The sequence below is a fragment of the Ornithodoros turicata genome, chromosome 10 (assembly GCF_037126465.1).
Source record: "Ornithodoros turicata isolate Travis chromosome 10, ASM3712646v1, whole genome shotgun sequence".
Taxonomy (NCBI): Eukaryota; Metazoa; Arthropoda; class Arachnida; order Ixodida; family Argasidae; genus Ornithodoros; species Ornithodoros turicata.
The window spans coordinates 7,233,601-7,249,510 of NC_088210.1; the positions used below are offsets into that span (position 1 = coordinate 7,233,601).

At 45.9% G+C, this 15,910-nt stretch overlaps 1 protein-coding gene across 2 annotated transcripts in view; it reads right to left on the reverse strand.

Annotated features, from left to right (window-relative positions):
- The window catches only part of LOC135370291 (endoplasmic reticulum mannosyl-oligosaccharide 1,2-alpha-mannosidase-like), a 54,386-nt gene extending 41,848 nt beyond the window's left edge, over positions 1–12,538 (reverse strand). The window contains exons 1-2 of one of the 2 annotated variants that reach the window (XM_064603998.1): positions 12,382–12,538; positions 2,627–2,794 (exon numbers count right to left, since the gene is read on the reverse strand). In XM_064603998.1, the coding sequence (XP_064460068.1) occupies positions 2,627–2,794; positions 12,382–12,411 (198 nt within the window). In that variant the 5' untranslated portion in view covers positions 12,412–12,538. Of the gene's footprint in view, positions 1–2,626; positions 2,795–6,790; positions 7,135–12,381 lie in introns of those variants that run through there. The other variant, XM_064603997.1, reaches the window with a different exon arrangement.
- Positions 12,539–15,910: the final 3,372 nt, after the last annotated feature.

A 15,910-nucleotide genomic window follows, 5' to 3' on the forward strand; every position in this document is an offset into this window, starting at 1 on the left:
ACTTGCGGAAACAAAACAAAAACAAATGTATCTGGTGACTCTATCGGAACTGCCTTTATCTTGGGTTCCATTTTCTGTTTTCGTTTAATCTCCTTACAGGATGCCAGAGGCGATAGTGCGCTCTTTCATCCTCTCATATAAGGGGTGAAGGAAAGATGTGCCTTTAGAGATGCACAATGAACAAAATAAAAAAAAAAAGTTTTTTTTTTTCACAAATTTTTTTTCTGACAATCTATTGAACGGATTTTTGTTCTGAAAACGGCTCCGGTACCACATGACAGAAGAGATCAGATGTTCTCACTGGGACAACTTTGTAGCTTTTATAATTAAAACGTTAATTATTGAAAGTTACTTAAGACATTGCCTTAGGAGTTCGCTAATGTCCTCGTAAGGAGTACCCTTCAGCATACGCTCTATTACAACTCATTTAATCTCGGGAAAAGTGATACAGTCAAACTCCTTTATAGTGAACACCTTTTTAACGAAAATACCACTACAGCAAATTTTTTTTGCGGTCCCGCTGTAGCCTATAGGTCGAATAATGGACATCCTTTTTAACGAAAATACCTTTACTGCGAATTTTTTTTGCTGTCCCCTGAGTTTCGTTGTAAAGGAGTTTGACTGTATATATTTTTTTAAAAATATGTTCGCATTTAGCTGGGACACCCTGGATATCCCGGCTCATGCACTACAAGATCCCTGCATGGGAAGAGCATTTCACTTGGGGAGAGGGACATGGCAACACATACAAGGTAGCTAATAACTATGGTTCCGGCTTTTCGGATTTATCCGAAAACATCCAAACAACTTACTCCAGTAAAATTTAAAGCCCTTCAGATTAATCCAAAAGGCTCCGCTTGGCAGATCTTTTCCCAGATAACCAGGTTGCTCTTCTTGGCCTCCTTTCGTGTCCTGCGTTCCCTGTGACCTCGGATACTGGCCCCACCGCGACATAGGTAATGATGGTTTCCGTGTTTTTTTTTTTTTTTGGCTGGTCATCCCAACCACTTGAGGATACATCACCTGGGTTTTTTTCCCCAGTCCGTTTACAGATCCCTACACATGACCTAAGCACTAAAATAAGCATCGAACCGAGGTCACGCGGAGTGGTCTTTCTGAAAGGGCAACTAGTTGCAGTGCTTACGACAAGATGGGACACACAAGACAAAGCCGCCCTGCAACTACGTCAAGGAGTACCCTGATTTCGAGGAGTTCATATTGTCCCACAATTGCGATGCAGAGGCTATCGTATGCTGCATAACAGTGAGCACTGCACACGCTTAATTCCTAAGTTTCCTCCCGAATTTTGTTATCTTCAATCGGCAAGGTGACGGAGGACATTTTGCCACGATGACCTGCCATAAAGACCTTGTGCTTATTGCCTTGTTGACTTCCCTTTCCCAGCTGCCAATCCCGCGGCTCAACCTCCTCACGCTTCCTTGCCAGCCAGTGCTGCCATTACGGATTATTCAAACGCATCTTTTTGGCTCGCTACTGTTTTGTGCTTTTGTCTCCATCCGCTGGTGTAGTACGAGGTGGTGACGATTAAAGAAAAGTGGCGATCATCGCAGCCGCGAGGTCTGCAACGTGTTGCAAGCTCCTGACAGTGATGCAGGAATGGACAGGAATACTGATATCTTGTATTAGTATAATACGGGTGTAGTTCCGTATCGGGACCGCTCGTTTTTAAAAATTAATGAAAGCGTGAGGAAGGTAAATATTGCGCGGAAGTGGAGGAAGGTCATATACTGAATCTAAAAATGTAAGATTTATAAAATTCTGTGGACTAGGACATTTTTACATGCATTTCAACAATCCCATCTGATTCACTTTTAGCGCAGAAGAAACATGGGAATGCTAAGCTTAACGAAGTCCAAACTTGCTGCCTTGCAAGAGGTAGGGTCGTTGAATTGGGCAAAACCACCTCACTTTAGTGAGGTTAGTCTAGGTTGGGTTCTACAAATTGGGGGGAGGGTCTGGGGGGGGCGCCACTCCCCCATGCACGCACTAGGCGGTGCGGGTGTCAAGACTGTGCCTCAGGTTAGATCACAAGGCCCTCAGTAAAGATGGTGGATCGCCTTCCAGAAACAGCAATGTTGCCGCGGGCAATACAAGAAGACTGATTTGTGCGACAAAGGAGACCATACAGGAAGGCCATAAACCCTGTAGTCCATAGTGTACAACAAAGGAGGTCAGCTCTAGAGTTCTACGAAGATCGGATTGTGCCCTTGTTGGGTGTTTTTCGTGGATTGATGGGTCAGTGGTCTTCCAGAAAACGTGAATCACTGTCCCCACTTTCGTTAAAGCTGCTTAGGGGAATGCACCAGGAAGATCAATCTACTCGAATGTGGACCGGTCCCTGTTACGCACTGTTCGTGCATCGGCAGGGCAGTGCTGTTCCGGAGACAGTGTCGGCCCTTTCGTTGAGAATGGCATATGGGGAAAATACCGGAAAAAAATAGTCATCAGATAAGCCGCAGAGCGCCCGTGAGAAAAAAAAATCGCGCATAAGCCGCGGCTGATACGCGTGAAATTACGGCAATTTAAAATTTTTTTACCATCCAGACGTCTTCGAATTAACGAGGTTCTACTCTATACGGCTCTGTAAAGCAAAAGCAAAAGTTACCTCCGGTTCGTCACGTGAGGTGTGCGGCGCTTCTGGGTTCGCCGTGGGCGTGTACTGTCGTGCCAGCTCCGTGTGAGACCACGTCTGGTACAGGAGCCAACAGACGAGGAGCAGGGCTGCAGCCACGTAGAAGAGGTACCGCTGGAATCGGGACAGCTGCTTCCATAGCTGCTCAAAGCAAACGGGAAAACATGTAAGAACATTATGACGCTGAGATGGGCTTTCGGGCGCGACATTCTTCGCCCCCAGTTTCGTTCAACGTGCCCCAGTTCAACTCTAATAAATAAACCTCTACCCGACAAACGTCATCATGGCGTTGGCAGACAGACCGAAACCAAAACAGATCGGAAGGGGAGAGCTGGGTTCCACGAATGGGCAATTGTTCGTTGCCTCCTATTCAAAGAAAAGTCGGAGCGAAGGTCGCGTCCCTTTCAGAGACCATCGTAATCCCCTCAAGACCGTGGCTTACGGGAGCGACCTTCTTCGTCATTGGCTTTGAACGTAGTTCAACTCTACCAAACTCGTGGCGCTGTCGAACATTATGACGACATTTGTTTACAAACAGGTAGAGGTCTATTGGTGGCGCTGTCGAACATTATGACGTAATTTGTTCACAAACAGGTAGAGGTCTATTGGTGGCGCTGTCGAACATTATGACGTAATTTGTTCACAAACAGGTAGAGGTCTATTGGTGGCCCTGTCGAACATTATGACGTAATTTGTTCACAAACAGGTAGAGGTCTATTGGTGGCACTGTCGAACATTATGACGTAATTTGTTTACAAACAGGTAGAGGTCTATTGGTGGCGCTGTCGAACATTATGACTTAATTTGTTCACAAACAGGGATAGGTCTATCCGCCATGATATGATGTAAGAGGCTCCGGCGACCTCTACTATTTTTATTATTCCGACGTATTTAGGTGCTCGTTGTATATGTTGGCAACCGGTGGTAAGACTAAGGGTATGGGGCTGAATAACTGTTGTGCAAAAAATCTAGAAAATCTGGCAATGGTTCGAAGCGTTTTAATTTTCCATTTCTGTGCACCATGTCTCCCGAATATTAACGTATCTGCTTGCAACGCTCATTTATTCGCTGGTGTACACCCTAGCCAGCAGCCCACTTCCCGAATTTCACGTGCAGATACTGCAAATGTACAGGGTGTTTCACTTAAGAGTGACCCCTTATTACTTGTCGAATCTTTGTGGAAAGATCGTGGAAGATCCTGTAACTGTGACTGAAATAGAGTGTTGTGGCCATGGGCTTTCTAATTAGCGCAAAAAAACGTTGCCTTTCCTTGGGAATTTTTTTTAGTTCAATTAAGCTAATTAGAAAAATTAATGAGGTACATTGATGGAGACCACCTGTTTGGGCAGCAAAAACCTTCGCAAGTATGATGCAGAAGGTTTCTCATTTTTATTTCAAGCACCATTTTTTTAATAATTAGGGGTTACTCTTAAGTGAAACAGCCTGTATGACTGTAATCATGTGGTAGTGCACAATCTTTTTCCCTATGTGTCACAGTTTGTCACTGGTTGGGCTGTATTTGCCCCTTATTAGTGTGTCTAATACAAACTTACTCTGCCTCTACTGGACTTTCAGTTTAAATACAGAGTGTTCGTACTAACTGCGTTACGATTTTTTAAAACTAGAGAAACGCTTTTCCTCAATCCCTATAATGGATTGTGTATTCTCGTTAAAGCAGGCCAATTAATGGCTGCGCTAATGGTCTCCTGCAACATTGCCCTCATTAGTTTTTAAATTTTTTTTAGTTTAAAATTTGAACTTTTTAATGACAACACTCGTTCCCTCTGGTGCGCTGATGCATTTTTCAAAAAAGATAAATTATCGAGCCAATATAGTGAGCAGAAATGCCCCGGGGAAAACGGCACACTTGGAGGGCTTTTTTGTGTCGTGATTTCCTGGGAGACAAAAAAAACTGGCCTCCAAATCTACCGTTTTTCCGTGGCCATTTCCTCCATACCTCACCAGTGCACGATCTGGAATACATAAAAAAATGGTTTAGGTCCCAAATTGAATCGCTAGATTAATTGATACACACTGCACGCGACAAAAGCATACCAGCAGCTCTCCTGCCCTCTATCTTTCAAGCGTGTAACTTCCAGGGTTGACAGAAGTTCTAGGGTAAAAGAGGCACGTGTGAAGGCTGTGTAGCTATACAGCACATCATGGTTCCAACATGCAACCTTGTAAGTGTGCATCAATAAGCACAGGGTGGAAAAACATTCTGGAAAACATTGAAGAAAAATTGTACATGGAACCCGATAATCGACGAACTTTCTTTTTTACAAGTATCTGTGCGATACCACCTACAAGCTGCGCACAGTGTGAATGTGTGGGAGGTGCTCATTGTTTAAATAAAAATTCAAATGAGTTTCGTAAAAAAAAAAGACTTCTAAAGCACGTCATACCTTTCAGAGTTTTATAGTACCCTGCCATGTTTTGAACAGATCTCTACACGAGAAACGTCATCATGGCATTGGTAGACAGACTGAAACCGAAACAAATCGGAAGGGGAGGGCTGGGTTCCACAAATGGGCACTTGTTCGCTGCAGAAATGGTCACACATTCTGGAAGTGCATATGTTCATTTCTACACGTGGCGCAGTCTACAACATGAGTGGGTTCATGCTCACTTACAGGTAAATACGTTTCATCAGTCATGTCATAATGTAACACTTTTTCCCCCTTTAGCACTGTAGTTCTCTCTGAAGTTAAAAAAAAAAAACTTGAAGAATACTGTCAACATGTCAGCAGCTACAACTTTGAAAAAAAAAAAAAAAGACCAGGGTTCCATGTGTTTGAGCACCCTACCCGACATCACCTAGCTGGAAAAACCATGCTCACTCGTCGACGTGAGTCAGCCAATCACGATCGTGCTTTCATCGGCCGCGGCCAATCACGAACGTGCTTTCAGCGGTTGTAGCCATGGAAACGAACCACCGTCGTCTGCAAGTAGTGACTGATTGTACCCACCTACTAAATGGGAGGAAAACCGTAAAACAAAGCGCAAAACGGTCCGACAGCTTTTCTCAGAAGCTAGTTACACTTTTTGCCCACAGATTCGAATTTGCAATTTCAAAGTTGGGGGCAATCATTTGCGAGTCCTTGAATTTGCAGAACTGCGAATCGCAGCGGTAGCAGACGACTTCCGACTTCATATGTAACCACGTAGCGAAAGGAGGGAAAGGAGGCAATAAGCAGGCCTTCTGTATCGAGGTGGTGTTGGCCCCACGACCTACTGGATTATAACGACCGTGTCATAATCGGCAACCCCTATGAGGAGCCCGTCCGCACAATCCGCTAGGGGGCGCTACTCATCGGCACGCGAGATCTGCATCACGATTGGACGATGGAAATTTGAATTCTGAATGCGCAGAAGCGTACGTACGACTACTGTAGCAGACGACAGCAATAGCTCCTATGGAAACGCATAGAATGATCATCTTCCGCGGAATATCCGCCGCTTGTACCGAAATACCAAGGTAAGCTGAAGTACAAAGCATTGTAGAAGTTGAGGAAGCAATAACTGGGACGATGAGTAGCGCCACCGCTAGCTTCCAAATGCGGTGCTGGGAAGCAAGCAAGTTTCAAAATGACAATTCGAAGCAGGCGATTTCTACGTAATGAGGGTTTACTGTAGTTTGCTGTGCATAGAAAGGTTTTGAATGCTGCATGGTGCAAAGTCTTTGACTATTCCACCTCGGGTTTGTTTGTTGTGGTTTTCATTTCTCGCTCATTGCTAATGTAACAAATATTATTTTTCATTGAGCTATCCTTTAATCGTAATTGGAATGCATGTTCGATATCTAAAGAAATCCACGTTTCGCTGCGATGCTTCTCTTACACAGGGTTTCCAGCCTGGGGGAGCCCGTACTGATAACCAAGGACCCTGACCTCTTTCGAATTATACACCAATCAGCCTAATCAAAGGTTGGCTCCGCGTAGTGGTATATGTCGATGCCACGCCTGATCCGCATGAGAAATTTGAATGCTGTCAGCCAGGGAAGATAAAAGCGAACTAGCGCACATGATGAGCGTAGGTCCAGAAGCGTTCTACACCCGTCTCATCCATAAAACTGGCACAAAACTGAATCGATCACGCTTGCCACTGTGAAGAAAGTGAGAAGTCGTCGTCACGCACCCTCCAGAGGCTTCTCCGTTGACTTATCCGCCACGTAAACCTCTGTGACCAAGAAGGTGGTGCACCTGTAAGGTTTATGTGTCCAGCCTCAACGTCCCCATGCCAGACAGCATATGGAGAAGCAGATGACATTCTTATTCAGCTGTCGGTAGTACTAATCGCATCGTGAATATTTTGATAACTTGCGTGAAACAATGTGGCAAAACATCACGTGAGACAGGCTGAAAACCATGTCGAAAGCTTTCAACCTAAATTGCTGTTCTGCACATCACATCACCGAACTACCGACGTACCGATTGACGACAACGCGGCTTACGCCATTGACATTTTTCATATGCACTGGGAATATGCCGGTGGTGCGAGGCTATCAGAGGCCATCACCAAAACCGGAAGTTCCGGCGGCTAATCTTGGCGCGTTCCGATCGGTTCCGCAGCTGAGCTGAGCCATAGCCTCCTGGCTGAGCGGGAAGCTCGAAGTGGTTTCGCGCACTTCTGCCGGTCTTGGCCTCGCGAGTATTGATTTTATGATGAAACAAGGATTGGCGTCGTATGCAGAAGACCCAAGGTAAATATAAATGGTAGCGAAGGAGGGGAGAAATACGAAATCTGTTGCATAATGTAAAAACCCCTAGACTACGGAACACGAAGGGACAGGCACAACACGAAGTCTCAATTTGAGACTTCGTGTTGTGTCTGTCCCTTCGTGTTCCCTAGTCTCGGGGCTTTTACATTATGCACCACCTTCACCAGCTCGCTTGCTTCCTAGCCATTTTTTCATTGACGAAATCTGTGTTAGCGACCCTGCGCCCTTCATGATCGATACACCATAGAACTCTCAAAATATGAATAGAACTCTCCTTATGATTTCTATGTGATACACATGCGAGCGTCGTCGTTGAGGGGCAAACAAAAATAATTTAATCGGAGGTGCGAATAATATGTGTGTACAATGCAATATGCATGTTTTTAATCAGCAATTCGCGCGGTCTGCCAGTTCCGGTTCCTGTCCCTCTTGATGTTGTTAGCTACGAGTTTGCCGTATACGTTGACTGCGCACTTTGTGATTGTTCATAGCCCTTTTCGGGTGTAGTTCCGTAGACGGGCTTATGGCTTTTTCTAATTAGCCGGAGTGTTCAGAAGAGAAATAATGCACTGAAGAGAGAGAAGACCATATAGCGAATATAAAAAAAACAAGAATTTGTGGTCTAGAAGTTATTTTATATGCATCTGAACAACCCCATCTGATGCACTTGTAGCGCTGGAGAAACACGGGAGTGCTAAGCCTAACGGATTCGAAACTTGTCATCTTGCGAAAGGTAGGGGGCTAAATCACCCCACTTTAGTGAGGTTAGGTTAAGTTAGGTCCTACAGATTGGGGGGGGGAGTCTGGGGGGTGCCGCCCGCCCCCCAGGCACGTACTAGGCGGTGCGGGCGTCGAGACTGTGCCTCGGGTTAGGTCAGAAAGTCCTCATCCAAGATGGCGGATTGCCTCGAAGAAACGAGCGATAAAATTTAATTTTTGTATGTTTGGTAAATCATACGACGTTTATTTTTGTTTGATTTCATCCGTAATTTTCTCATCTTTCTAGTAAAATCATCCGTTATTTGATGTCTACTTCCGTTTGTTTAAAAAAGCCATAAGCCCGGCTACGGAACTACATCCCAGTTTTCTTCTTCGTCATCGTCTTTTCAATTTCAAACCACCCAGTCCAACATGGGACAGTAGCCAGTGTGAGGGTTAGGGGATGGGAATGGAGAGATAGGAAGTATAAAAGATGAGGCTACGGAGACTGGGAGGTACCCGGGTTCGAATCCCGGTGCCGGCTGTGCTGTCTGGGGTTTTTCCTGGGTTTTCCTCAGACGCTTTCAGACATATGTCGGCACAGTTCCCTTAGAAGTCGGCCCAGGACGCACATTCCCCCAGGGCGTCAGTCGTGACGTTGCCCACCTACGTGAGGCCGACAACGGCAAGCCCTTTCACCGCCCACCACCACCACCACCGCTACGGAGACTGGGTCAAACTGGGAATGAATTTACTGAAGACACGCAGAGAGTACATCCAACCACTGCCGCGCCCAGAGGCGATCTCGCGCGCGCTCTCCGAGGCAAGCTGAGAGGGAGGGTGCAGGGTCTGCGCGCATAGGCGCCCGAGAAGGAATGCGGTGGCCGGTGCGACGTTATACACTCACAATCCACCCAGCTGTAAAGACCAAGTCCTCTTGGTCGTAAATGCAAGTGAAATACAAAAAGGCAAAGGAAAATGGATACAAAATCATAAACAAAGACTCATACTAATAGCAAAAAGAAAAAAAAAACATCCCAGTAAACCACTAATATCCCTAAGACATCCTTACAAGGTCGTGAACGTCCTGAATATCTGGACATCCATGCAATATCTGTGGGATGTCCCAGAACGACATTCGCGTTTCTATTTTATCGAGTAAATCACAGATGTCCTAGGTACGTCTGCAGGATATCGCGCTTCGGACATTTGAATGGAGGAAAAGCCTGGAGATCCCTTGGATACCCATGAAAGATCCAGTACACGAGATTTTGGGCACTAATTGAACGTCACAGGAACGTCGCCAGGACGTTGACTGAAGATATGTGAATAAACGTGAAGTTTATGGAATCTTGTTCCGACAGCCACATTTTTGTTCTGCTGAGAGCAAGCAAAAACGTCCGTAAACGTTAACTGGATGGGGGGACAAGCAAAATCGTTATATATTTCTATCGTTCGCGTGCTGCTAGCCGTGAAAGTATTCATCTATATTCGTAACGATCATCAAGCCACAGTGGAATTTGATCACTTTTATAGCTCCACTCAGCAGCTAATCCCATTATAGAAAATAGCTCGAATTAAAAACACAGTATCGGACATGAAGGAATGTGAGAAACGTTACTGATTATACCATGTCTCTGCAGATTCACGGGTTAATTGCAGAGAAGCACCTCCTCACCGTTACAGGTGTATCACGGCCCAAATACGTAACAAACTTGTCCAAACTGCCTTTGTTTCAGTATAAGCTCTGGGCATTTTGTCAGCATAAACCGTTGTGAATGCTCCCTTCAAATTCGCGTACGCGGTGGAGGGGACAAAAAGGGAGCCTGCTCATTTTAGGGTGGAAGCACGTGGTAACATGGTCAGCCTTGGTGGACCGCGCGTCAGAGTTTGGTCGAACGCTGACGGGGCATACTACATTCCCTGAATTTTTGACCTGTTGTTGATGTTCGAGGCATTTATTTCTACACACACACGTAAAAATTGGGTGTTGTTTCCAATGCAGCCCCCAATAGACGGGGAGAGCCGTGTCATGGGATAGTTACGGTAGTGGCCACTGCAAGCGCCACATAGCATTATTGGGGAGAGGGAATGACACTGTAGTACTGTCGCTCTTGCCACAGTCTTTCGTGCTACACAGGCTGTTGCTAAGCACGCGCTACGCGTATTGCTTCGTCGTCGTCAATACAGCCTACCATATGTATTGCCGCGGTTTCGGCAAGTCACGTGATAACGAACAGTGCGAGCTAGCGCCAGTTCCCATAGCCAAGCGGCGATTGTCAGAACTACTACCCCGGTGTTGGGAGCTTTGCGGATGGCCAGATCTGTAGTATAGTAGTAGATCGTGCCCTAAACTACCGCACTAAAGCGTAGGACTAACATGTCAGCCGCTATGAACCGTGTAGCGAAGATTCGTCGTCGGCACCAACTGTATCTCGCAATACAGTACGCATTTTCTTCGCAATACTAACAACGTCTGATTTTTTTATGCTGTGGGTGCCGTACGTTTTGTGCTTTTCGTTAGCAACATCTCTCAAAATGATCGCCGCGCGAGGTGCCTCTCACCGGCACGGCCGGTGGAGATAATCTCTCCATCATCAAGCAATAAATCTCTACCCGACAAACCATTGGCAGACAGACCGAAACTGAAACAGATCGGAGGGGGAGAACTGGGTTCCACGAATATGCAATTGTTTGCTGCCTCCTATTGAAAGAAAAGTAGGACCGAAGGTCGCGTCCCTTTCAGAGACCATCGTAATCCCCTCGAGACCGTAGCTTTCGGGCGCGACCTTGTTCGCCACTAGCTTTGAACGTAGTTCAACTCAACCAAATTCGTGGCGCTGTCGAACACTATGACGTCATTTGTTTACAAACAGGTAGAGGTCTATTCGAGACATACTTTGGGCCACAGGCTTTATTTTATTTAACGAAAGTACGCAACAAGTGACATGCGTTCTTGCAGAGCTACAATGATATTACAATACCTTATTTTGATTCTACAAACTGTTCGCGTGCAACAGCAGAAGCAGACGACTTCCCACAATCCAAACATGTAGTGACGCACGACTTCCTGGGATGAACTCCGGAAGTTCTCTTTCTACCAATGAGAACCCTCCGAAGACTGCTACTGCTCGTCGAAGTGTTCGTACAAGCCACTTAACTGCAACCCTAAACCTAGTGCGCTAATGTATTAGTACAACACTTGTTAAGTGTTACACTTAAAAAGGTTTCGTGCAAGCGGGCCCTGTTGTCTATCCAGTGCTTTCAGTTGTAACCTAGATTACACATGATCTCTTGTAATTCTTTCATTCCTGTGTAGCGTACGATTTGTCAAAGTGCACTTGTGCACATAGCTCCTTACTGTGTCATTTGTATTTTGACAGCCATGCAGAGTTTAGTAGTCTGTGCCTACTATTTATATGTTTAGTGTGTGTACACCTGTGTACATATATACCTAGCATACATTTTCTATTTTGAATCTTCAGCAGCTTGCCTATTCTTTGATATGTATTAAGTGTATACCTGTGTACATAGACCCCTGACATGTAATTTTGTATTTTGAATCCTGCACTGAGTTCAGTAGTTGTGTGCACAACCGCCAGTATGTAGGCGCAGTTATGTGCAGGGCTAAGCACCTTGTGCAGCTTGAAAATCTACGCCACATGGCAAAATGTGCACAATATAGCAGAATCACAGAACATTGTCGATGCTTTGACATTCCTTTAATACAAAAATGCTGTTGTAATCAAAGTAGAAGTGGTCATCAGCAGGGTGTGTACACACCGAACAAGGTTGTCATTGCTGGAAGCTGATATTATTGTGTCTGTTTTGCAAGATAAAATATCACGGACTTCTAAACTGAGCTAATGGACTTGTGCCTTCTTTTTCCCCATAGCATTCGTTGTTCAAAACTGTGGGCAGACATAGCACAACACAGTATGCAAATATCATATAATGTGATCTTCAAGTGCAAATATGTTCACTTCCACGCTCTTTGTACGAGAGATATGTGGGAAGTTCCATATGTGCATGGGGACAGCTATTGCAGCACGCATTGTACATTAAGGTTTTGGACCCCACCTGTGTTTGCTGGAATTTGTACATTATTCTTTCATGCTTATTCAGTACATGGACTGTCATACTGGTTATTTTGCACATTATTCTGCCGTTGGTATTTATGATGAAAGATGGAAGTCACTGAAAAGTCACTATGTTCTAGCCTCAGAACATCACTTGTCTCGTGTGGTTACTTATACTGTTTACAACGGCATGGCGAATTTACCCGTGATAAAAGAAAGAAAGCCCCCACCTGGTCTCCTGTGTCGTTTGTTGCACGCATGTCGCTAGTGTTGATTCTTGGCTGTTTACAAATTGTTTATGAGTTTTCGCTCTTGAATTAGCTTTCAACAGCGATTGTTATACTCCGCGGCTGCACATCGCGATGGAAGGAACGCGCAGCGCGAGCGCCCGGCCCGCGCTATACGTAATGGTGACGTACCAGGTGACGTCATTATGACGGAGTTTGTAGTTTGCCACGCAACGGATGGATGGTGCTGACGGTCTTTATCATGGCCGCCCTTGAAGAAGTGGTGGCCAATGCAAGCTTCGCTACCATTTATATTTACCTTGGAAGACCTTCCCGACCGCCTTTCAAGAGGCGTCCTGCTGGACATATACCGGGTGTTTCACGAAAATCCCCCGGCTGGATAATTCAGGTGGCGCCATCGAAGAAATTTCTTTTTGGTAAAGATCCTTGGGACGTCGCCTATGAACTTAATATTGAGCGTCTCATTTGCATACGCTCACTAATTAAATAAACATCCTAACCTTTAAATTTCACTTCGCACGCTTACGGAACCTCTGTATTTACGCATCGGGAGCTTCAGCGAAAAATATAGAAAAAAACGCGTCGACACTTAGTGATTTTTCCGAGTAATAAATCTGTTTCGGTTGACACATTTCTTGCGCGGAGCAGTGCACCAATGAGCTCTTTGGATCAGCTATCCGGCCGTCAATTTCATGTTCATCCGGCTAGTTCACGCACGGGGGCGACGGAAAATTAGGAACAGCCGACAGGTAAACAACGCTGGCGGTTCTGTTGTTCCGTAGGTGAGATAGCGTGCCCTAATCATGGGTGATGACGAATGCGCCGCGAATGCTGTGAACTAGTGGGGGCTCTCTTAAAAATTAAGTACACCACATAGCACGCTCCTAGTCAACCGTGATCCCGAATGACAACGTTCTCGCCTAATTTGTTGAAAACGGGAGGCGGAGCCTGTAGAGAAGGAGAACGATCGCCAAAGCGTTGGAGTTGGAGTTGGACGGACTAAAAATAATACGGAGAGGTTGAACTTGTCACCTGAGAAGTTCTGCTACTCCGAGAAACAAAACAAAAAGCAAAAAGAAAAGAATAAAAAAGAGAGATGACTAGGCTCGGCTGTACGGCGCAGTGTTCACGGGCACATGACCGTCAGATGATCGCGCCACACAGGAACCAGGGCGTCACGTACAGATGAATTAGTACTGAGCATCAAGAGAACAACTTGAGATGAAGCCTACGAGAGCCTTGAATGCGGCGTCTCTCTGGTTGGCGTCCCACGTCCCCAAGACCTTCTTTATGGAGAAAGCTCTGTTGTCCAGACGAGTTAGTGCGACCAGCAATGTCTTGCGTTGGGACTGATGTCTTCTGCATTCCATAAAAATATGTTCAGTATTTTCTTCCATCCCACACACTGGGCAATCCGGGGAATCCGCCTTGCCCACCATATGCAGGAAATGCAGGCGTGCACGATGTAGAAATGTTGCGATACTTCTGGCAGTCGAGGGAAGGATGCTGAATTTTAGTTCCGGGTCTATTCTTCTGAGAAGAGATGACCCACCATCACCTTGTAGCCATTTGCGTTTGCACATGTCGTCTGTCATGGACCTTAGTAGAAGTTTAATGTCCGACCCTGTATACATCACGACGTATTTGGTGGAAGTCAGGTGTTGTAAAGGTGGTTCTTTTCTCCTCTCTCTTGAATCCCCGTGGCTTGCCAGTTGTCGGTGATGATGACGGTTGAGTTTCAGGTACTCGACAGCAGACGATATTCAATAGTTGGTAACAGGTTTATTTACAGCAATAGATTTTAAGTGGACAAAATTTACATGATATGGCAAAGTCACTCCGAGCCTCCGAGCAGGTCCGTTTGCTACGGAGTCCGCAGGCCAAGTCCCTCTAATTTCCCAAACTCCCCCGCTCTCTGGGTTGTTTTTCGTCCCCCAGATGTCCTCCTTTCGCGGTATTCAAACGAAACACTCAGCAAAAATATAACAAGACAACATCCCTCGCACAACCGTTAGCTCGACTGACACAACGTCTTCGAACTCAAAATTTATTACCTCTTCTCGTCGGCTACGGACATGTGCGAGGTGCGGCCCACAGAAACCCGATCCTGCGTGTCTTGGAGTCAGAATCTGGTGACTGCTTCCAGACCACGTGTGTGGGTGGAACAACGGTAAAACCTCACGGTGGCCGGTCGTTTTCCGCGAAGTGCGGGGAGCAGTAAACACAAAAATAATGAGCCATTCGGTCGCAGAGGAAGTTTCCACTTTACAGGTGTGGAATTCCAGCTAGCTCGTCTGCAGTTTCGTTACCGCGGATGTCAATGTGCCCCGGAATCCATTGGAAGATAACGTAATGTCCCAGGTTCGTACATCTCTTGTGTTCCGTTAGGATCTCCTTCACCATTGAAGCTGTCCAACTGTTCCCCAAGAAAGCCAACATGGCCTCCAGTCCAGCTTGTGAGTCGCTGTAGACAATCCAGTGCGCAGGTCGCGCGTGCGTGGCTATGTATCTCACGGCAAGGTGTATAGCTACCAGTTCCGCTGTCGTGGAAGAGGTCTTATGGGATAACCGCACTATGCCCTCCTTGCAGTGCTGCGGTACCACATATGCCGCTGCAGATCCGGATTTCGTCGTGGAGCCATCGGTGAACATAGCAATTATTGGCTGGTTGTTCTCCAACATGGACAGGCAATCGTCAAAGCGTCTCCTGCGGTCTTGCGGCTGTTCCTTATCTTCCGTCACCCCCATGTGTCAACCAGGCCGATGAACACGAAATTGACAACCGGATAGCTGATCCAAAGAGCGCATTGGTGCATTGCTCCGCGCAAGAAATATTTAGACCGAAACCAATTAATTACTCGGAAAAATCACTAAGTGTCAACGCGTTTTTTATATATATATATATATTTCGCTGAAGGTCCAGATGCGTAAAACAGAGGTTCCGTCAGCGCGCGAAGTACAATTTAAAAGTTATGATGTTTATTTAATTAGTTAACGTATGCAAATGAGCCGCTCACTACTCAGTTCATAGGCGATGTCCCAAGCATCTTTACCAAAAAGAAATCTCTTCGATGGCGCCACCTGTTCACGAATTATTCAGCCGGGGGATTTTCGTGAAACAGCCTGCATATCCTAATGCGTGACTAAGGCAACAAATAGAGAAAGGGCCAAGATCCGTTGCGTTGACCTACCACATATGGACAGACAACTATAGAAGGCGGACCTACATCACGTTCACATGTCACTTTATTGACGGTAATTTAGTTTTGACTCGATCAGCGTCATATATAGTGACCGGAAAGACGCATATTGCATAACTGATATCGCGCTGTCTGTGCTTTCTTTGTTTTCTAGAAAACTTCAGTCTTCAGGACATCACCCTCGCGACCAGAAATATGACGGAGAGACACACAGGAGGTGCGATCGCTCACGAGCTTTCGAAGTGCGTCGACGAGTTTGGACTTGAGGGGAAAGTAAGCCATTCTGTTACTGACGCCGGTTCTAACGTAAC